The following is a 27,182-nucleotide window of genomic DNA, read 5'->3' as shown; positions in this document are numbered from 1 at the left end:
CAGACCACATGACAGTAAATATCGTGTCATATTTCGGAAGTTTCTACCTTTGTGATTCATGGCAAACACCTGAGATGGAATTCTGATTGGGAGGCACAATGAGATAGGTGCATTTTCTTTTCTGTCAGGCACCGTGATGGGCTGAACTGCATCCCACACAGAAAAGATTATGCTGAAGTCCTAACGCCCAGCACCTCAGAGTATGATCTTATTTGGAAACAGGGTCTTTGCAGACCTAGACAAGCTAAGATGAGGTCATTAGAGTGGCCCAACCCAATATGACTAGTGTCCTTATACAAAGGGGAAATTTGGGCGCAGAGGCAGACATGCACAAAGGGAAGGTGGTGTGAAAACAAAGGGAGAAAACCTAAGGGTCCAAGAAGCTAGGAGAGAGGCACGAAACAAATTCTCCCTCACAGCCTTAAGAAGGAGCCAGTTCTGCCCACACCTTGATTTTGGGCTTCTAGCCTCCAGCACTGTGAGACAGTAAATGTGTGTTGTTTAAGCCACCCAGTTTATGGTGCTTTGTTACAGCGTCCTCAGGAAACTAACACATGCACTGACTCTAAAAGTTGTGTCTTGCTATGTTTTGAGACACCTATGAACATGTGAATTTAGCCACTGTCTGCACCACATTTCCAAGCTGAAATCTGTTCTGTAGAGAAAGGAAAACAGGCAATTTCAATTTTCCTCTCATCCCTGGATAAGTCAGATGTGATGGTGTAATTCCACAGAAAGAAAAGAGGGATTCTGCAGGTAGAAAACATAAATGGTATCTGGAAGTGAGGTTGGAGGAAACTGGAAACAGGCTTGCCTAGCTGAAAACTACTGGCAAAAGAAATCAGAAAATTTTTTTCTACACAAACACAAACTGTCTGAATGGGAGAAAGGAGACCGACAACTAGTATAAAAAGGAAGCTTTCAGACCACGAAGAGAAACTTTTTTATCCCCTGCAGATGGATGTATGTTTTAAAAGAGTAGGAAACGCCACCAGCAATAACCATGCAACGAGATGTCTTTCTCAACACCAGTTAATTTTATTTTGCTCGATTATTCTAACAAGCATATACTTAAACCTGATATTCACCCATATTTACTCACAGATACTCAGTGAATTCTCACTGAATGGATACTGCCTATTTCATGGTCCAATCAGCAAAGCATACAGCATCACCCACTGGATCCAGACTCTCTACTGCTACCTGGTGGCAACACGCACATATTGCAGATGCAAAATAAGACTGCCTCCGGGACTCTACTGCAAAATACCCAGGACCCAGTAGCAGCGTGACAAGCATCATCCATGCGAAACAGATCATTCAGGAAAAATAAGAACGTATAGTGAGAAATCCACTGGGAAGAAGAAAAAGTGCTTTTTTTCAAGAACGGTCCAATCATGAAAATACAGCTTCTGAGAAAGAAGAAAAAAGACACTTTTGTCTCACTGGTGCAGTGAATGGCCAGACTTCAGAATGCACACATCACACCACGAAAGAATCTAACATCCCATAGATGTCTGCGTATTTAACTCTCCATGTCAGAATACAGAAGTTTTCAATGGTCCATTTATTAAAAGCCCATGAAATGAGGTCTAATCCATGAAGTGATGAGAGGCTGTCTCTCCATCTCAGCACGCCCGTGACTCTGTGGAATGAGCACTGAGTGAGGCAGAGCAGGTCTGCACATCCTCTCTCTCCTCGAAGCCAGGTCTTTCTTTTGTTGGATCAGCTGCTCTTGGTTGATTGGAATGGAAAGTGATACAATGAAATACAAGGCCGACCATCCTCAGGGACCTCACACACTCAACCTCCCACTCAAAGGAAAGCTATTATTTGAGTGCATCCCGGGCCAAAAAGAGCTGCATGGGAGCAGAGTTCCTTATCTTAGCAACAATGGAGGCTAGGTACTACTACAGTGTTCCAAGCAAAAAAAAAAAAAAAAAAAAAAAAGAGTAATTGATGGAAAAGGATACTTCCTAGAAACCCACAGTACTTGGACACGCCTGTAAGTCAGGGAAAAACATCAGAGTCATCCTTGCTTCATCACAGTGTCTCCAATTTTGCCAAATTCTCTCCCACTGAGAACACAGTATTCATGAAAGAAAATGGCTGTAGGCATGAAAATGAGGTTCCGTTTACACATAAGTCAGACAGTTGTGTGTAATACCCTCTTTGATAAATATACATACATATTATTTTTTGAAAACTTCCCAGTCAAGAGAGATCAAAAGCTTTCCAAAAGTGGAAGTGAAAGCCCAGAATTGTTTATTAAATCTGAGAAAATCAGAACTCAGAGACAACAGAAGACTGAGTACAAATTCAGACAGTGGCAACACGCTGCTAAATTCTATTAAGACGTGAATATATAATTTGGGCAAGAAGGTATAAAGTAATTTTAGTTACACATGTGAGAAATGACTGGATTCTTTTTAAAAATTGTTTTATGCACTAGAATATTATAAGTAAAACCAAGATCACTGCCCCAGGGCATCTCTGATGTGTCCCCTCTAAAGTAACCATTGCTTCTTCAGTGTTTTCAGCTTGCAATGTAGCCTCTCAAATCTTAAAACAAAATGTACATACACACACATACACATATTCATATACATATACGTGTGTCTACTAAAAACAAGTGAACAGTTTATAGATACATGTGTTTTTATATATATATATATATATATATATATATATATATATATATATATATATATATATTCTCATGCATGGGATCAATAGATGATATGTTTTCCATGCTGATCCTATTACCAAACAGGACCTTAAAATTGTAAACTTTGTGGCTATTTCTCCCATCCCATCATTATACAAATGTCCCTTACTCAGTCAGAGCTCTCCAAACTGACTTGAGAAGAATACAGATCCTCTGAGCAGGAATGAAAAGAGAATTTTTTTTTAAAAGTTGTGTGTGTGTGTTTTACTACTTGAGAATCAAATGGAAAAACCCTAACAGGCGCAAACCAAGGCCAGAATTGATGCCCAGCAACGGACGAGAGAAAGAGAATAGAAAGGCAGATGACAGTCATGGCTTCCTCCAAAAGCCTTTCGAAATGCTACTGTCAAAGAATAACACTGAGTTGATGCTTCAAGGGTCTGACACCGAAGTCCATGAATGGCAAGTGATGTATAGGAATGGCAACTTAAATGTCTATGAACGGCAGCTGACACTTACACCTTCAATGTCAGGAACCCATTGCGGAGTGGTGTGGACCATGGCCAGGGAGAGAGTGCGCCCTGACGAGAAGGCAGTGTTACCCAGCCCCGGCCAATTATTGCTATGGCAAAATGCAAGCTGGTTGTCACGTCTTTCCCTTTTTAAAGAGAAGCAAGAAAACCCCCCCTAGTATTTTCATGCTAAAATCTCTTGATTTTTAGAGGCTGACCATTTAAAATCTGAAGTTTCGAAACAACACCACCACCCAGACCAACACTTGGACTCTGCCAACAGGACATCAGTTAGCAACTCTCATCTAACTCCAAAGACATTTCTCTGGTGGCACAACTGATGTCTCAATGAAACATTCGTTGACAAATTAATGTGGAACATAGAAGGTTCTTTTCAAGGCACGGGGTCTTTTCACAGGTAAAGATACTCCTGGAGATTAACCCTATTTTCTTTCTTCCATTTCCATTTTGAATGTATTTCTAAAAAGGGATCAGACATACCATCCACTGAAATAACCCCTCTTTTTGCACGTCTTAGGTATTTTCAGTTTTATCAGAAGAATTTCAGATGGTGTCACCTTGGAAATATATTGGCCACTACACTTCATATCCTCTGAGTGAGGGAAGAGGCCCCTAATTTACCCAAAAGAGGGGACACAGACTCGTGGGTACAGGGAAGAAGGTTTCTAGGTACCTTGTGCCAGGTACCTAGACAAATGGTCCTTATGGGACAGCACCAAGGACAAGAGACAGGAGGGTAAGGAATGAATCTCTGTCTTCTCTTCTCCCCTTTGGAAGCCGAGCAAGTGCAATAACAGCACAGTCGTGGGTCAAGACACGGAGTGTTTAGCCACTGCCCATGGCCACCAGACCCATCTAGACGTTTAAAGCTGAACACAGCAGCTAGACGTCATAAACACAAAAGCCATCATTCCACTCTAAAAGTGAAGTCTGTTTCTTGACCTCTGGGGTTGAGGAGCAGAAACGTGAGAGAGATGAACAACCTTTAAGAACTGACTGTCCAGACGGAACTCCTAATGACACACGCCCGGTGTGAAAATGGTCACTGATGGCTGCTGCTGACCAAACATAATTGCTTTTAAAATTCCAGATGTGCTGGGCCCCAGAGGCATACCATTTACGAAGAAGCTCATCCTACCTTGAAGATGAAATCAGCCATCAGAGGTCCTGGAATCTTGAAGGTTTGCCTCCCTGAGCCCCTCTGAAATTCGACGGTTGTGTTCTCTACGACAAAAACTCCAGGGCTGTTAAAGCTGTGTTCGCCTTTGCTTCCCTGAAGTGTTTTTGATTCGATAACTAAAATTTAAAAATAAGGTTTAAGTCAGAGAATATCGTAAAAGCATTTTATTTCAAAAGCCATTTAACCACCTGTGATAGCATAGATGATACTAACACACTATCAGTACATCCACTCAATTTACAAACACATTGATTCGTATTGGTGGAAGGTAAGGATCTTAGCTGCCCATAAAAAGGAGCAAACAAGAATGTTAGGTCCAGTTAGGTCTACTCACCACTTTGGAGTCATGTCTACAACAAAGGGAAGAAGAAAACATCTCTTTCTATTTTTTTATGATGCTGCTGTCACTTAAAGTAAAGCTGTGTAACTCGTTTTCTCACCCTTTCAGATCTTAAGCCTAGACTTTTTATTTAGACAAAACCACGGGAAATTTTGAATTTGCATCAAAAAACTTTTTATTTTGAAATAATTATGGATTTGCAGGAAGTTGCAAAAATAGTAGAGAGGTCCTGTGTACCTTTCATCCAGTTTTACCCAACGGAATGATTACTTCTTACATAACTACAGGACACCATCAAAACCAGGAATCAGACGCTGGTACCTGACACATCACCGCAATCGAAATACAGAAGTATTCCATCACCACCAAGGTCTCTCTCCTGTGTGCCCTCTTTATTCACATGTGCTCTTAAATGAGCAGGAGTGCTTCTAGATTTCCTTCAGAACAATGCTGACGGTTTAACCAAAATAACACTTCTTTATTTAAGTGATTTCTTTCTTTCCCTTCTCTTTTTTTCTCTGTCACTTTGCAAATGTCACCACACTTGATGGACCTGGTCGGCCTGCATTTCTGGCCTCAGCTCTCTCCCTCACTCACTGCCTTCGGTTTTCACTGCCTCATTTCTAAAACAGAGAGTCAGAACAGACGACCTCCCAGGACCTCTTCTACTCTGGAAGCTACACTTGACTCACTGGTATTCAATGGTTCTCCAGCCATCTCGAACAAAGCACACAACAGAACCAGAACTTCACTCTGTTTCCAACTTAAAAATGGAACGCTGATAAAACACAACAAAGTGATGTGGCACCAGGAGGCTGCAACCCACTCGCTGCTGTGCTGGGCTGTTTTCCTTTGCCGGATTTCTCTCTGCCACTGGAGCAGCTGCAGGAGTTCAAGCGCCCTGGACAGACTGCATAACAGGCATTAGGAGACATCCCTGATTATCCCTGACAGGCAGGCTGGGAACTTTTCTGGGAAAATTCAAAGGCTGGACAGGAGCTACTTGATCTGCAGGAGTCATTAGCGGTCAAAGAATAATGCTGGCTACTCTCAGGCGCGCAAAACCCCAGCCGCTTTGGCCCTGAGCTCCGTGACCGCAGTGGGGTTTTGGAAAGTGCGAGATTAAATTCATTTCCTAGTTCCAATGAAGATATAAAACTGAGTGTTAGAAAGTGAGTTGTCAGTAAAAATGAGATGGGAAACCGGAGACAGGAAGAGGGCCCTATGCTGAAGGAATCAGTCCTTTAAAGGAGGAAAAATGGTGAACACTCAGTAATATCAAACCCAAATGAAGCTGGACAAAATCCATCCACACGAAGAGGAAGGCAAGTGAAACACCGAGTTTCTAGACCGAGATTTAGCCTGAAACGACTTGATGAAATTCAAACAGTGTGCAATGGGTTGGGAGGCTGTGCTGGGGCAGTGAATGTTTTACCACTGTGCTCACCTCCCGGAGCACAGCGGTCCAAGTTTCGTCTGGCTGCAGAGTGATGGTGGGGAGCGGGGGTCGGAATCTGGGAAGGCGATCTGGGAGGAAGGGAAGACCAGTCTGACATCCATCTTCTAAACCAAAGGCCAGGATTTCCATTAGTTTAATGTTTGTTTTTTTGTTTGTTTTGGGGGGTTCTTTTGGATGTTGAGTCTATTCTATTGCTTCAACGGTGTCCAAGATTTTTTGTCACAAGGATATGAGAAAGCAAGGAGGAAAATCCATTTTCAAGTGCATGTGAATTACCCAAACCGCTCTTTTCCCCCACTTATCATAAAATGTCTTTATTCCAGTGATTTCAGAAGGCTTCCCACTCTCTGGGTCACAAACCCTGGTTGCATATAGAGGAGGTCGAAAGCAGGTGCTCTGACCTCAACTGTGTAACTTGAGTCCAAATTGGATAAGTGCAGACACGGGGAGTGATTTGACGAAGCCACCTTTTTACAGCTGACAGATGGATGCAAACAACTCAGATCATTTAGCTTAACAAAGCCACTTAGCATGCATTCACAATAAAGTGGAGGGAAGTATTGTTCTTCAAAAATCGTCACTTTTCCTGGTGGTAACCTTGCTCCTCCTTAGTGTCCGTGCCTCTTACAAAATTGGCGGAAAAGGAGTTTGAGAAAGTCAGCAATTCAGATGACGTGTTGACTTACGGATACGTTTTTTAAAAATTAATTTCTAGCATTCCCAGGTAGGTACTGTAGCCCTATGTTGTGATAATGTGCAATTCACAGCTCAGGATAGCTGCACGCACAGCCATTCTGTTCTCAGAGCTTTCACAGACTCAAGGTGATTTCTGCAGCAAGGCAGCTAGTGCTGGGTGGAGAGCCCAGCAAACCTGTAAACACCTCCCCAGCTCCACTGCTGCCCACTACTGCCTTTTCTCCCTCTTCAGGCTTAACATGATGGGGGTTGCAGAGAGCAGTCAAGGAAGAGATGATGCGTGCCCTCAAAGAGATAAAACTAGGATCAGAAACCAAGGCCCTCTTAAATCCACAAATCTTCACAACTCAAGTCTATAATGGTGCCTTTAACTATTTTGACCCAGACCAGTTGTTTTCAGAAGGAATGGCTAGAAGGATGATGAATGCTTCCAAATGCTTCTAGTTGAAGGGCTTGCCCTAAGAAGACTCAGTCCAGGAGTCTTTGAAAAGAGACAGAGTCATGCTAATCATCCCCAGGAGGTCTCCTTAAATTCCTAGAAGGCCACCAAACATGTAATGAGCATTCTGCATGGCTGACTTGGCTATAAACACATCAGACTTATGCTGAGAGTTGTGTTTTACATGTGCATACTTCACTCGGATTCCATTTCCTCTGACTGGTCACTATGCACAGTGTCCACGTTCATATTTATGCATCTCTATATATGGTCATTAGACAGGGCGTAGAGGACAAAAAAAAAAAACCCAATTCTTACAATTGATAATGGAGGTTTCCAATTTATGGCATCTTGGCTTCTCAAGTTTACTGCTAGTCAAACACAATGCTGAAGTTTTTCTACAATAAAATCTCTTTTGCAGAAACCCTCATATTGTTTCCATTTTTGAAATTTTAGAGAAAATTTGGAGCTGTGTGCTTGGTATAATGCTGAGGCCAAGCTTACGAAAGGACTGGAAATTTAGGCTCTAAGCACCTCTAGGCAATATGTGAGATGGACGTTCTGTAATTAAATTCCATTCCACAGCAGAGAGACTAACATTACGTTACTGGGTGTTCTCCAGTTTCAATGATGCAGACTTTTGGAGGGTTGTACTTAGTACAAATCTTGAAAAGAATGATTTATCACTGCAAAGTAAGCTTAATTTCAGGAATATATCTTTGAATAAAAATTAAGAAAACATTGATCTAAATCAAGAAAATAAAGCCGCTTCTATATTTAGATGTTCAGAAATGTTAACTAAATCTTTTGTAAATGAAGCCAGTTCATTCTATTCACTGGCAGAGAAGGATAACTTTCAGAAACACTTTTAGAGCCAATTTTGAGATTATTCAGAAGGAAAAATATTCCAAGCAACAGATCTGCCACCTTTGGAGAAATGGGAATATTTTTGAACCCCATTCTTGTAGCAGTGCCAGTTTTGAGTATAAGGTTATGTCTAATATGCCAGAACATATATGTATGTAAACGAACATTTGGCCTCAAAATATTCATTTTTACTTAACCTGTTTACTGGCTACTTATTCTGTTTTTAGAGCTTATAAAACTGTTTTTAGAGCTGAATTTTTAAGAATTGCCTTTAGTATCATGAGAAAATCAGGCCCAGTCCCTGCATCTTTTTTAAAACATCTTTTCAATATGCTGTAAAATTCACATGCCATAAAATTCGCCCATTTGAAAGATGGTTTCACAAAAGTTTCAGTATATTCACAGAATTGTGAAACCATCTCCACAATCTAAGTTAGCAACATTTTTATCATTCCCCCGAAGAAAACCCATATCCATTAACAGTCACTGCCCCCTACCTCCCAGCAATCCAACTCACTCCAGCCGTAGGAGCCGTAGGAGTGAGTTGGGTTGCTCCAATCTACCATCTGTCTCCACAGATTTGCTTACTCTGGACACTTCATAGAAATAGAATCGGATAGTATGTGGCCTTTGTGACTGGCTTCTTTCAGCTAGCATAATGTTTTCAAGGATCACATCTATTGTAGCATATGTCAGGACTTCCTTCTTTGTTACAGCCAAATAATATTCCACACATGCCACATTTTATCTCCCCATTCATCCACTGATGGACATTCGGGTTGTTCTCTCTTTATGGCTATTGTGAATTATGCTGCTCAGCACTTCATAGTTCTGAATCCAAAATGGTATTTCACAATGTGATCACTCAAATGAGCCACAAAATTTGGATCTGAATGATTTTCACCTGTCATCAAGCCTCAGGGTTGCACTGACAGAAATGAAGACTTACTCTCATCAAGGGCTGTGGCTTTTTTAAGCCGTTTAAAATGTTTGGATGCTTCATTATAGAGAAAGCCTTGAGGGAACTGACCATTACATAGAGGTAAACATTTTAATATTTTAGTTAAATAAGTCAGTCACATTCTTTTAGTCATAATTCATATAATAAAGTTAAAAAAAAGACTTTCCGATCATTGTTCACCCTCACTGTTTTAAAGATATCTTCTTGCTTCTCTAATTTAGGTCATAATATACTACAGAATTTCTTTCTTTTTTTTAAGATTTTAATCTATATCCTTGGCAACCTTAACCATTTTTACTTTAACATTTTGATATAAATTTTTCTCAAAGGACATTTCCAGTTAGAATATCAGTACTGAATCCAAAATACACAAACTCACACACACACAAGCACACACACACGCACACACACACATTTAAAAGCTCCCCAAAAGGTACAATGCTTGTGGCCCTGAGAAATTTTTATGATTTGAAAAATCTAAGATGGTGGCTCAGAAAAAAAAAAAAGGCAAAATATGTAGCATTTTAATCCAGTGGACCTTGATTTGTGTGGCTTTAAAACAGTTATAAACAGTTTTGTACTTTTTACAGAAATATAGTGCTGAACACAGTAAGCTTCTCAAGAAGCCAGGGACCCAGTCCTGGCCAAGGCCCATTTTCCTTGGGAAAAGCCTAAGAAAGTTGTGCCTGTGGCCACAGGAGACCTTGGGAGAGAAGCAGAACTTTGGTATTTTTAGGTCCTAAGAGACCAGAAAGGCTAAGATAGAGGAGATGCCATGTCACTTTGGCCAAAGAAACAATACAATTTCAATCCTCTATTGTTTCAAACTCTCCATATTCTGGGAAACCAGCGTGTAATTTCAGCGCCCCCCAGACCAGAGGTCGTGATGTGCTGGCAACCAAACTTACAGTTGTCAGCTGTATGTACTGTGTTTTAAATCTTGTTTTGTTTTTTTTTGTCCCCAACTGCTAAAATCTGCAGAAGACTCTCAAATCCTAGTTTACTCACCATATAAAAACAATTTATTTCACATAACTTGCTTTCCTCTCCCATGAAGAGATTAATCCCAAGCTGGTATATTTCCTACTAGGGCAAGAGAACTGAAAAATTCAGGGTATAGATCATCCCCTAGTGATACGGACTATTTCAGACTGGGAGGCAAAATCCTTAAGATGTTGGTCTGCCTATCCATTAACCCAAAGAAAGAGGTTTTTTTTTCGCTAAATAAATTTTCAGGAAGGAAAAGCATGTTAAGATTTAATTCTACTTACAGAGATGTGCAGGTCCTTTCACTGTAATTCTCACACTTCGACTCCCCAAAGGAACAGCAATTACATTTTCTTCCCCTGGGAAAGAACACAAGACAAATGTAAAAAAAACGTTGTGCACTAAAGGCCCATGAAAATAAGCAACTCAATCAAAATTGGGGCATTTGCAAAGCATTCTGAACTATATTTCATTTCCATCTTACTGTCAAGAAATCTTTGGAAAGCAGCTACTCTGTATAAGGCATATTAATACCATTCACATCATTTCATTTAAATACATTTTTTTAAACATGAAAAAAAGCTTTAAATAAATGCACTGGCTTACTCCCTCAAATGCCTTCATTCCCCAGGCCTCATCTACCTGCTTTGATGGGGAGGGTTTTGAAGGGGTGGGTCCTCAGGCCATACTCATTCATTTAAGGCTGTTTGTGCCATACAAATGCAGAGGTTAAGCAGTTGTAACAGAGACAATATAGCTCACAAAGCCTAATATATTTACCATTTGGCCCTTCCCAAAAAAATTTTTATAATCCCTGGCCTAGATAATTATCTAGTAGAAATCCTGGTCCTTGCAGGGTTTTTTTCCATGTCATTAATCATTACACATCCTGAAATTAATTTTTATGGCAATAAAATAATCGAAGCTCATATATGAAATTTTATCCCGCAGTCCTCTATTTGAACATTAAGTCTATTGCTAAATGACATTAGGACATTAATCAACCGTATGAATCACTTCAAGTAAATGTTGAGTTTTGTTTGTTTAGCTTACAGAGAACAAATCTTTGATAGCCTCTGGGGTGAAATTGTTGGATCAAAGGATGTCACTATGTTTATTGACTTGTTTTGTGTGTAAGTTTTATTAAATAAAAATACCTGTTTGTTATTAAAATCAGAAAGTGCAAAAAAAAAAAAGCATACCAGACAACATGAAAGTAATTCTAATCCTGCTGCTCAGAGATCATCACTTCTAACGCTTCAATAAATATCCTTCCTAGATTTTCTGTTTGTTTGTTTTTAATATACATACGTGTAAAAGACAATGAACACTATTTAAATATCTACCATTACAGAAGGGGTTAAATAAACAGCAGCATAGCCATACTAAGGAATACTCTACAACTGATCAAAGTAATGATAAGAAGCTACCTTACTTGGTGTGGAAAGACTGCCAACATATATTCTGATGAATAAAAAAGCAAGTTAAAAATCAATTATATGGACAATGACTTCTTGAATATGATGTCAAAAGAATAGGCAACAAATGAAAAAACTAAATAATTTGAACTACATCAAAATCAAAATTTTGTGCATCAAAGGACACTCTCAATAGAGTGAAAAGGCAACCCACAGAATGGGAGAAAATATCTGCAAATCACCTATCAGATAAGGGGTTAATATCCAGAATATATAAAGAATTCCTACAACTCAACAACAACAAAAAGCAACCCAGTTTAAAAATGGGCAAAGGACTTGAATAGACATTTCTCCAAAGAGGATATACAAATGCCAATATAAGCACATAAAAACACGCTCAACATCACTAATCATTAGAGAAATGCAAATCAAAACCACAAGGAGATACCACTCTACACCCATGAGGATGGCCATTATAAACAAAAGCAAAAAATAAAAAACAGAAAACAACCAGTGTTGTTCAGGTTGTGGAGAAACTGGAACACTTGTGAACTGCTGTTGGGACTATAAAATGATTCAACCACTATGGAAAACGGTTCCTCAAAATATTAAATGTAGAATTACGACATGATTCAGCAAATCAACTTCTGGGTACACCCAAAAGAACTGAAAACAAGGACTCAAACAGGTATTTGTACACCCATATTCTTAGCATTATTCAGAACAGCCAAAGATGGATGCAACCCAAGTATCCAGCCACAGATGAGTGGAAAGATATCATGTGATAAATATACACAATGGAATATTATTCAGCCTTAAAGAGGAAGGCAATTTTGACACATGCTATATAACAGAGATGAACCACAAAGACATTATGCTAAGTGAAGTGAGCCAGTTACAAAAGGATAAATACCATATGATTCCATTTATGTGAGGTATATAAAGTAGTCGAGTTCACAGAGACAGAAAATAGACTAGTTGTTGCCAGGGAGTGGGGTAAGACAGATTACCACGATCCATCTCCAGAATATTTTTCATCTTGCAAAACAGAAAGTCTGAGCCCACTAAATAATAACTCTTCATCCTCCTTCACCAAACCTTTGACAGTGGTTACCTCTGAGGAAAGAAAACAGTGCTAGGAGGGAGTAAAGGGAACCATACTCCCATATTTTTTGTTTTTGATAGTGAAAATGTACTGATGAGTTACTTTTAAAATACAATTCAAAAAAGCTAAAAATATTTTTTTACAGAAAAAGAAGAGAGAAAAAAGAAAATAAATAACTAGGGCCAAAATGTTTTGCTGGATGAGTTTTGCAAAACCTTAAGCAAACAGTAAGTTGCAGATAATAGAAGACTGAAAGGTTCCCACTTAGTGATACACAGCTAAAATAACTCAGATACCCAAACCAAACACAGAGATCACAAAGATAAATATTTAAACTGAATCTTAATTTTGACTAAGGATATAAAAATAATAAATAAAATGGAGCGAATGAATTCCAGAACTCTATCGTAAGAACCACACATCATGACTAAATAGAGTGTGTTGTAAAAATAAAGTATTGATTCAACATTAGGAAAATTATTACTATAATTGGTTATATTAACAGTCAAATGAGTTAAACATTAGGATCATTTCAATTAATATAAAAAGGCATCTGACGAAATTCAGCGTGTATCATGATAAGACTCCTATTAAAGGGACAGAAAGAAACACTCTCAATTTGATAAGGAATCAGAAGCCACCAGCAGACTTAACGGTGAAACATTAGGATAATTCCCATCATAATCAGGAAGAAAGCAAAGATTATCGTCATCATTTTCCCCCACAGTCTACTGGGGACTCTTATCCTCATCAATGTAATTTAAAAATAAATAATTTAGAATAATACACATCATAAATAAAAAATCTTAATACCTTTATTTTTATATTTAAACCACTTAAAAGTTCAAGAAGGAGAAAAACGTCATAGACCAATATCTCTGATGAATATAGATACAACAGTCCTCACTAAAATACTAGCAAACCAGATTCAGCAGCATTTTTAAATGATCATACACCATGATCAAGTGGGATTTATCCCTGGGATGCAAGGATGGTTCAACATATAAAGATCAATCAGTATGATACATCACATTAAGAGAAAAAAAGGAAAAAATTATATGGTCATCTCAACAGACACAGAAAAAGCATTTGATAAAATTCAACATCCATTCATGATAAAAAGTCTTAACAAATCAGGCAAAAAAGGAACGTATCTCAAAATAATAAAAGGCATATGTGACAAGCCCACAGCTAACGCCATACAGAGTGATTTGTATGTCCCCACCTTAGACAAGTGGTCAAACTTGGCAGGACTGGGACAGGCTGACACACGGGCTTCCAGATTAGGGTACAGCATCAAGCTCACAGTATCGCTGTGGATGTGTTCCTGACTAAACAAATGTTCAGTCCAATTCTAATCAAGTCTTGGAACTCACAGTTCAGTTTATAGGAAATACTTGAGGGAGATCAACAAATTAAATGGCAATCAGACAAATCTGGGATACGGGAAATTTTATATGACAACTGGGATGCACTCTTTAAAAAGTCAGTATTATGAAAAAATAAATGGTCTAAATAAAAGAGACTAAAGAGAAAAATTAAATACAATAAGTGAACTTTGGATCACTTTTTTGGGAGGAGCAAAACAACTATGAAAGATATTCTTGGGACAATAGGAGAAATTTGCATATGGATTAGAGATCGGATAATATTTAGAAACTGTAATATTTTAGGTGTAATAATGAGATGGTAATATAAAGAAGATCCTTCTCCTTTAGATCCTCTAGGATCCTTTAGGATAATGATTCTAAAGTATTTATAGGTAAATGTTTTGATATCTGTAACTAATTCTCATTAGGCTCAACTAGTTAGTTGTACGGAGGAATGGCTGGATAGCTAAACAGCTAGATAGAACAAATTTAGCAAAATGTAAATAACTGAATCCAGGTGGTGCATGTACAGAAGTTAATTTTGTTATTTTTTTCAACTTCTACATACACTTGAAATTTTTTGTAATACAAATTTGAGGGGAAAAACATATTTCAATTTACTCTCCATTCAATATCAAAGTCCTAAATAAAATATTTGAAATGAGTATCTAATAGTAAATTTAATTATGCACTATATCCAAACGTTGTTCACCCAAGAAATGCTAGTGTGATTCAAAATTAGGAAATCTATGGAAATCGTTTACCAGATGAGTAGACCAAAGTAGAAAAATCATATCACCGTAATTGGTTTCCAGCATTTGGTAAAATTCAATAGCTATTCCTGATAAAAACTCTCTGTAAATATAATAAACCAAATGCTTGCAGTGTGATTTACAAATGCCCAGATGCCCATACCATGATTAATATACTTACAGCTTAAATATTAGAAACACTGCTATTTAATTAGAGAAATGATGGGATATCAATTACGACGATTTGATTTAAAATTTTTAGAGAAACTAGCCAGAGTAATTAGGCAAAAAGTCTAAGCCTTGGAAATCAGGAGGAAATTAATATTCAAAAGCTAAACTTTTACCTTCTATTTTACATCCTTCTGTGTCCTTTGGTATGTTTACAAAAAATAATTCTTAATTTACAACAATAAATTATAAACATGTACTATACATACTCAATCACTGTACCCCTACCCCACGAAGAATACACACTAATATGATAACATGGCCGTGTGGCTGATGTCAACTGTACCACTTTCTTTTCCTTTGCCTGGATATTCTAAATTTTCTAAAGTAAACAAATAGCATGTTACATAGGTAACAAAAATGGCTTTGAAAATAATAAATTAGAAAGCTTTCCTTAAGCTGAAGAAATCATACTTGGCCAGATCAACTGGGCTAAGAACTCTCTTGCAAAATCGTGTGAACCTGGGGTGTAGTGTCTTTGAGAAACATTTATCCTGTGTCAGTGGACACATGTAGGTATGTGTGAGAGAGAGAGAGAGTGTGTGTGTGTTTTCCAATCATCCTCCACTGACAATTATACATTCAAATGAAACCTCTCAGACCAGAACCCCTGGCTTTTTATTTTAGCCAGATGGTTCAAACTTAGGGGAAATGTTTGGCTGCGTGGAGGGCAACGAATCGCCAGTACTACCTTGGAGAGAAAGGCATGTTGCAGGGCAGCTGGGCAAGGCTAGAAACAGGGAACAACCTATAAGAGCCCCCCTTAAGGATTTACTGTCCTTAGATTATGGAAAAGTAACCTGTGCTGTACAGTTTTAAATGCCTTCTCCTACACTGCCATCCCCTTTTGTTTCTGTAACTCTCCAGTTACTGTGTGATACATCTGATGTCCCTGGGGTACTTTCACAAGGCAGTGCCTCCCAGAATCACCTGGAGAGCTTGTTAAAACACAGATTCCGCTCACAGAACTCCTGACCCAGAAGTTTAGGGTGGAGCCCAAGAACTTGCCCGTCCAGCAGTCTCCATGGGATGCTGCTCCCAGAGCACCTGTGAGCCAGGTTTCAAACAGCAGTGACCCAGGGCGTAGTGAGGGAAAACTCCAGGTCATAAGGAAAGTAAGTGGGGGTGGTTCCGTAGTCACAAATTTTTCAGCACGTCTTCACCGTTCTGCAGGAAATGGCACCGTTCTAATTCTGACCAGAAATGAAGTGAGAACCCTGGTGACATAGAAAATGCTAAGGAGAGAATGGATAGTAGTACTAAATACTCTGAGGGCTTAAAATGCCTTTTGGATGAAGCAGTAAAAAGCTGGTTAATGTGCTTTGTAAAAGCAGTTTCAACTGGGTCATAAGCACAGGAGGCTGTGGTTTGAGGACTAAATGATGATGAAAAAGTAGAAACAGAAAATGTGAACGGTTTTTCCAAAACTTGTCAGAAAAGGTCAGTGAAAGATTAGGGTAAGACTTGGAGATGTGGAGAGTTTAAAAGATATACACACATACACATACACATGCACATATGCTAATATACATACATTATACATGCATATATACATGTATACACACATACATGTTTTGCAAATTATAGCTCTATTTAAGATGGGAGAGATGTGGTCACATTTAGCCCTGATGGGAAAGGGAGACAGAGAGGAAAGGAAAGAGAGGGGATGATGGGTGTGGTGAGATCTCGGAGGAAGCAGAGGGGGCTGGAATCCAGGACACAGATGGAGGGATTAATTAGCCTTGGACAGGAAGACAGACACTTGTGCCTCCGTAATGGGAGGGAGCAGAGACTGGATGGGTGCAGCTGCAGGGTGAGGTCTCTTCTGATGGTTTCTGTTTTACTGAGATTTTTTTCTTTTTACAATCTTCTTTGGAGTCTAGCATAGAATCAGTTTTTGTAAATGGTCCATAAATGCTTGAAAAGACAGTACATCCCCTCAAAATGCAATGCTCAGTAATTCCTATTAATGTAATACTACTAATTACATTGTGCAGATCCCACTTACTGACTTAAATATGTTCAAGTCTCTCAAAGCAGTTCTACATCCTTCAGTTTCTTCCTACATCCCTCTAGAGCTTTGTTCTCTTTATATATTTTGCTATAATGGTATTCACACATTTTTAAGATTGTTTTTTGAACATTGGTGGGTAGTAAATACTCATCTTTGTTATTTTCTTGCCTGAGATGCCCCGAGTCCTGATGTAAATACTATCATGCTTTCTTTGTCTCCCCTGTTACAATGGGGCACTTTTAAATCCCAGACAAACAGCCTCCAGGTACATTCCCCCTCTGTCTGGAGCCAGACCCAGAGCTGGTAGGAGCCAGCTGCTTCCTGTGCTCCAGGACAGGCTAAGTGCAGACCACGTGAAGCCTCCTATCACAAGTTTGCCTATGAGGCCGCCAATCACATCTGATTCTCAGGCTGCTTTAAAATTCTATGGTTCCTAATGGTGTAGAATCCCATGGCGGAGAACATACAAGACAAGGAAAGGCTTCTTCTCTACTTGCAGTGTTGGTGACAGCAGGTCTGCATCTAGGAACATCCAGATTCTGTGGTGATGTTGGGAACTGGTTCCTGCTGGACATTTTTATTGTTTGGAACTATTCCAAAACTTTTTCATTGAAATCTGGGGTAAGAGATTCTTGATTCTGCTACTCACTGTGCCATCTTCCAGGGCTTCCTCTCATCACACTTTAAATGTCATTTGCATTATTTTTACTCTAAAACTACTGGGAGAGGCAATGTTGAATAATGGTTAAGATCAGACTCTGGCACCAGACAACCTGGGTTGGAATACCAGCTACTTACAAATGCTGTGTGACCTTGGACAAGTTTCCTACCTTCTCTGTGCCTCAGTTACATGTGTAAAATTAGGTAAAATAAGAATACTTGTTTCAAGGGGTTGTTAAGAGGATTCAGTAAGATGATATATGCAAAGGGCTTAGAAGAGAACTTCACCACCAGTAGGACTGGGTAAGTGTAAGTTATTAAAACCACACTGAGCCCATGCTATGGCCCCAGGCGCGATGCTAGGTAACTTGAGATTAATTACCTCCTTTGTTCTAATAAAAACCCTTTTCTAAAATTAATAAAACTGAAGTTTTGCAAGTTTAAGTGACTTGCCCAAGATCACAAAGTTCCTAAGCCACATGGCTGGTGTCAGAACCAAAAACTACACTGTTAACCCTTCTACTGAAGAGACCAAGTTATAATTGTATAAACCCAAACTCACCTATCACAAGTACATTCATTGCAGGCTTTCATCTTACGGGTTTCCCTTGTTTGATTTTGCAATCACTGGACTGACCCAAGGATCTATTAAATTTGCTTCCCCTGACTTCCCTCCCACACGTAAACACTCAAGCCCAGCTGTTCTGTCATATTTTTTCTATGTCTCATTTCCTGCCACAGATCACAGCTTTGCTAAGTAGCAAGATGTACAGGAAATAAATTGTCCACACAATATTAACCAATCAATAAACATCAGTTTCAGCCCAGAAGGATTGTAATTTATATCAGATCGTTTATTTTCACTATAAAGTCCAACTAGAAATACACCAACCTAAATACACACATTCCATGGGAGTGCAAGAAAAGAAACATACTCTTTTATTACTCTCTCTTCGACAACCTCATTCCCACTTTTCCATTCCTGGTTTTTGTTTTCTGACTTTTTAAAATTCAGTTGGGCTTTTTGCTGAACAAAACTTTCGGTCAAGCATTTTTCATGTTATTTTCTTGACCCTGCATTTATCTTCTGCTTTTTAGGTTCAAACACACACACACACACCCTTCCCCTACTCTCCATTCCCAAGGAATAAAGGGAGTTTTTTTTAAAAGGAAGAAAAGTATCTGAATAAATGCTAGTGCTAATAATAATAATAAACACTATGGGAAAATTGAAAATAATACTTATTTTCCTTTAAAGTGAGATACTGGGTGTGAAAGCATTTTATCAACTGAAAAACAATGGCTTTATTAATGCTCTTACACACCCATAACCACTTGGCATCATTTAAGCTAAAACGAGTTAGCTGGTGTGACATTGTGTCGTACAGGGGCTGACACCTTTTCAAAGCAGGGTAGTCAACTTGGATTCCAGTTTATCTGTCACTCTGTTGGGTGTAGTGTGGGGTTGTGGATGGTGAAAGAAGGAAAGTCAGGGTGTGGCTGCACTGATTCTGCAGCTGGAAGGCTGTCCATAAACTGCCTTTTCACATGGAAATGGGATAAATGAAATGTGCCCAGGAGCAAAGATAGGGAAAGTAAAATTCAGGAATTAACAACCATCTTTTCAATAGACACGGCAGGAATTCGACTTGTTGAGAGCAACCAGCTGCAAGCTGAAAACTGATTCCCATACCTACGGCTCTCCTGCTAGGACACCCCCTCCCGCCCTGAGTGGCTCCTGTGGATGTCTGTTATTGCTGAATCTGCAAATGGGTGTCCTCAGCTATTAGCCCTCGTGTCTGTGTAGAAACATCTGCTCCCAACCTGGAGGTATATACCTTTAAATGGCTTAAAACACCTTTACCCTAGAAGAGCAGGTAACCGGCAGAGTGCCTAACAGTGTATGCTGTAGTGCTTGCTCATTTCCAGGACCAGCTTTGCACAGCACGCGGTAGAGGGGGCTAAGTTACACACAGCATCTAACAACATCTTTCTGTCCGCATGTTCCCCAGTATCATAGCATAACTGTTCTTTTCTGCCCTTTATACTGCATCTAAGAAATCAAGAGCCTGGTGAGGATTAAACGGTCATTTGCTGTCTGACTCCATACTGGGATGCAGAGATTCAGAATGTGTCACCCCAAATATGCCACTGTGGCATATGGTTTATTGTGCATTCAAGGTACTTGAGGAACAGCCAGTGCAAGAAGGGCATTCTGACCCTGCACTGTCCCCCTGAAAACAGGAGAAAAATCTCCCAGGTAAAATGTACCCTCTCTGTACCAGGGAGGGTGGAAGGCATCCTTATCACCACAGACAGGGAATTCAGAGCCAAGAAGGCTGTGTAAACAAATACAAATATGTAACATTTCCTGGGCTCTTTAAGAATATAGACAAACCATCTCGGTGGAAACTTTTCATTAAAAGGGTGAACGATGTCTTCACATAAGATCCTGGGATTTATTTCTCTGACCTCCACTCAATCCCGAGATCTGTGCTTTTGAAAAATAAGGAATAAATTACAGATATACTTAACAGACTTCCAGAGCTAAAAGATGCCTTAGAAATCATCTGTGCTAACACTCTCAGGATGCGGACAAAAAAGCCAAAGTTCTCATGTGACCTTGCCTAAGATCACAGCGAGTGGCTAAGCTGAGGTTATCACCTTTGCCTTTGGCTTCCAGTCCAGTTCTGTTATGCAACATTATTCAGTCTCACTAGAACCATAATGAGAAGCAGAGCTGTCTCCATCAAAGAGCCTGTGTTTACTCATGCTACGTTTCCTGAGCTGCGACGGCGTGCTCAGTACTACACAGGCATTAGGGATGAAATGATAGACAGAACGTCTGTTGTTACAACACCTCACTAGTGGGAGAGACAAATTAAACAAATAAATACAGTTGACCCTTGAACAACTTGGGGGTTAGGGGGTACTGACACCCCCAGGCAGTTGAAAATCTGGGTATAACTTCTAGTTGGCTCTCTGTATCCGTGGTTCCGTATATGGGGATTCAACCAACTGTGGATCAGGTAGTAAATACCATTGAAAAAATAACCTGTGTATAAGTAGATCTGCGCCATTCAAACCCATGTTATTCAAGGGTCAACTGTAAATGAAATAAAACCTCTTGCAGTCAAGGCTAAGCTGGAAATAGGAAAAAGAAGGGCTGACTTTAGGTAAATTGGTGAAAGAAAAACTGAGGAGGTGACAGCTGAGCTCAAGGATGAGAAAGGAAGCCACGTTAAGAGCTGGGAGAAGCACGTTCCAGGCTCAGGGGTCGGTGGGTGCAAATGCCGTGGGGGGAAGGGCTCTTGGCATTCTAAAATCTTCCAGAAAGTCAGCATGACTGGAGCCTAGTGAATGAGGGGCACAAAGACACACAGGATGTAAGAGCCAGATACACAAGACTTTGAAAGTCATGCAAAGGGGCATGGACTTCATCATAAGTGTAAAAATACAGGCAGTTCAAAAAGGGGCTTTAAGCTGGGGAGCTCCTGGTCAGTCTGGCTACTCTGTGAATCTATGACATTCCTTCTCAACAGAACCCGCCTGTCATTTCCCTCTTGCTTTTCTTGATGCAGAGGACTTAGAAGATACACACAAACACAAGTGAGAGGCAAGTGCAAAAGCCTGGGGCTCCAGGTTTTCAGTCTTGGGATCTCCTTCCATGCCAGGCTCTCTCTTGTGAATTAAATAGGGAAATATCCCCTTAAAATTAACAAGGTCCTTGGTTTGAATATTCCTCTCCTACACACAGCTCTGGCATCAGGGTATTATCCATCAGAATCTTGCCTGGTGAGTAGGGAGGCAGAAAGGGACAGTGTGAGAAGACGGGAGGAAGGAAAACCAAACTGTTCACCACATTAGCAAGACCTTTATTGCTGATACAGTCTTCTTTGTTATGGAGTAAGTTACACGTACAGATTATTTTTGGAAATGACAGTCAAAGGAGAAATGAACAGTGCATGAAGAAAAAACATCAGAAGAATTATCCTGTGACACAGCCCCATTAGTCCGCCTCACCCAGGATCCTATTTTTGTCAAGTGTACCCATAGATGCTTTATAAGAAGGTGTGGTTATCTTCATAACGTCCAAAGTTAAGTGCAATGCTGGTGTCCCAGGTCAGCCTTGGGCATCATTGTATCTGTAGGCTTAGTTGTCACGTTTTAGGTAAAAGCGTATAGTTGACCCATAAACAACTTGAGGGTTAGGAGCACCACCCCACCTCCAGTCAAAAATCTGAGTATAAGTTACAGCCAGCCCTCCTTATACACAGTTCCTCCGTATTTGCTGTTCCACATGGGTGGATCCAACCAACCACAGATGGTTTAGCAAGGTACTATTTACTGCTGAAGAAAGTCCAGAACTACGCAGTACAAACCCGTCTTGTCCAAGGGTCAACTCTACAAAGAGCTCAGACCAGACAAACTCAGCTTATTTATTTATTGGTCTCTTGCAGGCATGCCCTTGTGTGGACGAGACCAAAATAATGGACAAAAAATGGACAAAACTGAGTCTCTAAGTAACAGATCGAGATGCTCCAAATAGAGGTGCCTGCTTCTTCATGGCGGTTTTAGAGTTTCTCTCTTTAAAAGCTGAGTGGCTTCCAGTTCCCTGTTGCAACAGCCAAAGCTGTTTATGCCAGTGGTGAGTTCAGTCTCTCCCCTTCTCCCTCCGAACAGGAAATTTGTGTGTTGCATGTGGATTAATTCCTGATATTTCTCATAGCGAAGGTTTTGGCTCCCGGCTCCTACACCTTGAATCTGCCTCACTGCATGGTGAGCAACCTCGTGCACTTTCTCCGGAGCGGAGCAGTGCCAAGAGCATCTCCTTGCCATGGCCTCGTTCAGTGCGAGTCCCAGGGAAGACAGGAATGATTGCTTGGCAAGGTGAGCACGGAGGAGCTTGGTGGACTCTGCAGGCCTGGTGATGCGTACTCAGGGAGAGACGTGGCTTCATTTCCCACATTTCTTTCACACAAAGCATGATTATGGGGAAGTGCTTCCATATGGCCCATGGAAAATCCCAGCCAAAAACAGCTTCAGCTGGCCAATTTCAGAGCAGTAACAGACGCGAAGGGGCCGCAAGGAAAAGCAAGGATGAGAAGCATCGGGTTTTCACGCAGGCAGGCGTCTTTGCTAACTTCAGCCTTAGCCCTTAGCGGGACTCAGCGTATGGCGCCTGAGGACTTGCCAGCAGCCACGGGGCGCCCCCAGCTTTCACCACATCCCCCGACTTGCTGCATTCAAGGGTCTGTCTGTGCGGTCCAGATGCCCTTCTTTGGCAGAAATTAATAAAAAGATCAGCTTTTTTAGGGACTCTTAACCTGGAATGACTTGGCATCAGGGGTCTGAGATCCCCTCAAAAACATCAGAATGGCAAATTCAGGGCTTATGGGTACACATACATTTTTCCAGAGAGTGAAGACAGAGGGACAGAGACAGAGGATATGAACTGCCTCACCCAGAGGGAGGCGCTATGAGGCACAGGCAGGTAGGCCCCCTCCAGCAAGCGCAGCCCTCCACCCCCTCCCCTCCCGTTCCAGGGCCGCCTCTGCACGCATCTCCAGCAAGACTGGTTTCTTGACCCAATTTCACTTCCCTCCTACATCGGTTCAATTAGAATGATCTCGCTTTCAAATCTCTCTCTGACTCTGACAAGACAACGTCTTTTCTGTGGAAATGTCTACACATTTTAAGGCCAACCCTAACCTCCCCAGCTGGCTGTTATTGGGTATTATTTTCCATCCATTCGTCCTCTTGCCCAAAAGCTGCCCTAGTGAATGAACGCGCCCTGGTGCGGCCTGCCTCTGCACCGCCTGCCCCAGAGCTGGGCTTCCCTCTAACTCTGGTTTCTCCTATGATTCCCCATGTTTTGACACCTCTGACAGGACTGTCCTCCACACCCATCAGCAGCTCTCTCAAAAACAATGTCCAGACTGACCAGTTGACTCAGAAGTCTGTTTACATTTAACAGATGTTCTGTTAGAGGTGTGACATCCTTTGGTACCCAAGTGAACAAGATTTCTAATAAAAATGCAGCCAGCGTTCACTGAGCTCTCTCTAGGTGACAGATACTATTTGGAATGCTCGGCATGAATGACTTATTTAATTCTGACAACAACTCTACAAAGGCAGTACAATTGCTGTTCCCAGTTTAAAATGAGAAAGTCAAGATATACAGAAAAGTTAAAAAAAATTTTTTTTGCTCTGCTTACACAGCTAGTAAGCACCAGGCAGTCTGGCCCCAGACCCCAATTTCTTACCTACTTCCCTATATTGCCTTTCACAATGAATTATGGGAGACACTCTTTAACTTCTCTGTTCCTTAGTTTCCTCATCTGTAAAATGGGTTGGACAAGAGCAAAACTGCAATGTAAGGGGGCTGGTGGAATTAAATGAGATGCTATGCCTGAAGAGAACATTGGTAATTCCAAAGCATTAGAGCAATATTAGTAATCACAGAATGGATGCAATGCTATCTACTAGGTTTCTCTGCAACTTAGAGGCCACTCTGTCACATGCCACAGTTCTGGTCAACAAGGCAAAATTCTCCAGGGAGGACTTCCCTTCCTGACTAAAGGGCACAGGGTTAAAAGAATGCCTTTTCCACTATCTTCTTTATCATCTGACGTGCAGAATGTGTTGTTTGAGTATTTACTAGTAACTTTGCAACCACGGAGATGAAAGCCATACCCTAAGGATGGGGAAGGAGAGACAAGAGCCTGGTTCCTTAAAGACACTGTGAAACAGCTTCCCCAAACTTGACTGCCTGCTCCAGACTTCTTGTTAGTAGAGATACATAAACTCCTGTATTTATGAGTTGGGTTTTCTATGATTTGCAGCAGAATGCGTGCCTCACTGGTACACCACCACTCAGACGAGCTCCTTCAGGAAGCCCATGGAACCTCCCTGAATTCATGGTTTCCAATCTCACCTAGGCCCTTGCAGCTACTCCTCTGTCTCCTTACTCTCTTTGATGAGCTCCTTATCCTCCTTTCCTCAATGGGAACACTGTCGAATCTCTGGGAACCCTCAGTCTTCTTTTTTTTATTGAAGTATAGTTGATTTACAATGTTGTGTTAGTTTCAGGCATATAGCAGAGTGATTTGGTATTTTTGCAGATTATACTCTATTATAGGTTATTGTAAAATATTGGGTATAATTCCCTGGGCTATACAATATATCCTGGTTGCTTCTCTATCTTATATATAGTGGTTTGTATCTGTTAATCCCATAGCCCTAATTTGTCCCTCCTCTCCTCCCTCTCCCTTTTGGTAACTACAAGTTTGCTTTCTGTATCTGTGAGTCTGTTTGAGGGCCCTCACACTTAAGCAACTTTCTCTACCTCCTAATGAACAGAGTTTAAAAAAAAACCAATATAACGGAACACAGTTAATTTCTTACCACGTTCTCCAACTGTGCCTGTAGTTAACCAGTTCTTGATGTGATGTGGGTGTGCACCCCTCTTTTGTCCTGGGAAAATCCTTCCCTTGATACATTCTCACCTTCTTTTCACTCCTACACCCACTACCATCAGGCTTTGGCTTCAGCCAGAAATTCATTGAAACCACTCTTGCTAAGGTCACAAATTTGGCTTCAAATTGACAAAGAGAAATGTTTGGATCCTTATTCCAGTGGACCTCCAAACAGCATTTAACATGGCTAATCATTACCTCCTTTTTGGAATGACTTATTCCTTCAGCTTCCGTGATCCTGCTTTGCTAAGGTCTGCTTTTACCTGGTCTTCATTTCTTTTCAGTTGAATTCCATTAAACTTCTTCCCTGGCTAAACGCCTCGACTTTAGGTATTCTTGTCTTCCTGATATATTCTATACACTTCCTTTGGATGGACTCAGCTAATTTATAATGATAGACCACCAGTGAGGGGGTTTCCCCACTAGCAACAATGGACTGTCATGTTTCCCATCAAACCTTCAACCCCAAACAAAATATAATCAACGTCTCTTTAAACATATCAGAAGGGTACCAAATATTGAATACTTACGGGGCCAAATTTCTGGAAAGAAGAAAAACCCAAGGAGGTGAGCCCTTATCTTTGATATGTGTCTCCTGTCCATGAATTCCTTGCCCAGATGATCAGCTGCTCAAGCTGGAAAATCTACATCATCCTAGCTTCTTCTTTTCTCTTACAGTCTTCATTCTAAGAATTATCACTCTGCTGACTCTCTCTCCTAAATATCTCTCCCATCTGTTCCTTCCTCCACCTCTCCCTTGGAGGAAAGCCTCATTATTTCAAACACTGTTGAATATTTAAAAACATCATGCTTTTTGGGCTCCTTGCTTCCAGGCTCACCTCACAGGTAATAATGCTGCCAGAATTATTTTACTAAATCACAAACCTATCCATGTCACCCTACTGCCTAAATTGTTTTAATGTCTCCACTTAACCTGAAATGGGAAACAGAACACTGAAGACCTTTGTGGTCGCCTTCTGAACGCTATTTGGCCTTATCTTCCTCCCCATCCAATGTGCAATATTGGTAGTTCCTCAGGAGAGTCCAGGCTTTCCTCCAGCTGCACACCATGAACTGTGTGTTTCCTCTGCCTGGAAAACCCTTCCCACCTTCCACTTCTCCTGTAAGGTTCTCCCCATCTGGGGAGAATAAGTAAAATCACTATTTCATAAGTTACATCCAAACAAATTCAAAGGGATAAGTGATTTTACAGTAGAAACACACAAAAAAGTACTGGCAGAAAGTGTACATGTATAAATGTTTTCCCTTTAAGGCAGGGGTCAGCAATCTACAACCTGAGAGTCAAATCCAGCCTGCAGCCTAGTTTTTGTAAATAAAGTTTTATTGGAACACAGCTATACCCATTGGCCCACGATTGCCTGTGGTTACTTTTGCACTGCAGCAGCAGAGTTAAGTGGTTGAGACAGAGACCATTTGGGCTGAAAAGCCCGAAAATATTTACTATCTGTCTCTTTACAGAAAAAGTTGACTGACCCCCAAATATTTTTTAAAAAATTAAAGCAGATATTATTGAAATGGAAGATAGAAAATTCTGAATATATAAAATTTAGAAACTATTGATTCTATAAACACAAGCAGGATTGAAAGTCAAATGACAAACTGAGAGCAACATTAGAAACAGGTACAACAGACAAACAAATAGTATATATTCATGAAACGGTGAAAGGTTGCAAGTGAGGAAAAAAATCAACACCCATATAGGAAAATGAGCAAGCGACTTCAGCAGCTAATTGAAACATGAAAAAGTATAAATGAGCAATAAGTGCATGATGATATTGTTCACCTTAGTAGCAATCAAAGGGAGGCAAATAAAAGAAATAATAACTCATAGTTTACCTTAAAATTGGCAAATATTTTAAAAAATAGTGATACTCTGTATTGACAAATGTTCAAAGAAACAGGTAGTCTTAGGAAAGGTAATAGGAACAAATATTTGATTTATTACACTTTTTGGAAGAAATCTGACTTTTAGAAGACTAGTCAAAAGTTCTTTCCAACTAAAAGCT

The 27,182-nt window shown here is 40.3% G+C and overlaps 1 protein-coding gene across 2 annotated transcripts in view; it reads right to left on the bottom strand.

The window, feature by feature from the left end:
• Window positions 1-27,182, bottom strand: part of ADAMTSL3 (ADAMTS like 3) — a 260,077-nt gene that overhangs the window by 118,438 nt on the left and 114,457 nt on the right. For both annotated transcript variants that reach the window (XM_031440672.2, XM_064480638.1), the window contains exons 7-8: window positions 10,415-10,489; window positions 4,340-4,497 (exon numbers count right to left, since the gene is read on the bottom strand). In XM_031440672.2, coding sequence (XP_031296532.2) covers window positions 4,340-4,497; window positions 10,415-10,489 — 233 coding nt within the window. The remainder of the gene's footprint in view (window positions 1-4,339; window positions 4,498-10,414; window positions 10,490-27,182) is intronic.

Source organism: Camelus dromedarius, chromosome 29 (genome assembly GCF_036321535.1).
Source record: "Camelus dromedarius isolate mCamDro1 chromosome 29, mCamDro1.pat, whole genome shotgun sequence".
NCBI classification, from domain to species: Eukaryota; Metazoa; Chordata; class Mammalia; order Artiodactyla; family Camelidae; genus Camelus; species Camelus dromedarius.
This window is presented reverse-complemented; position numbering and strand designations above follow the sequence as displayed.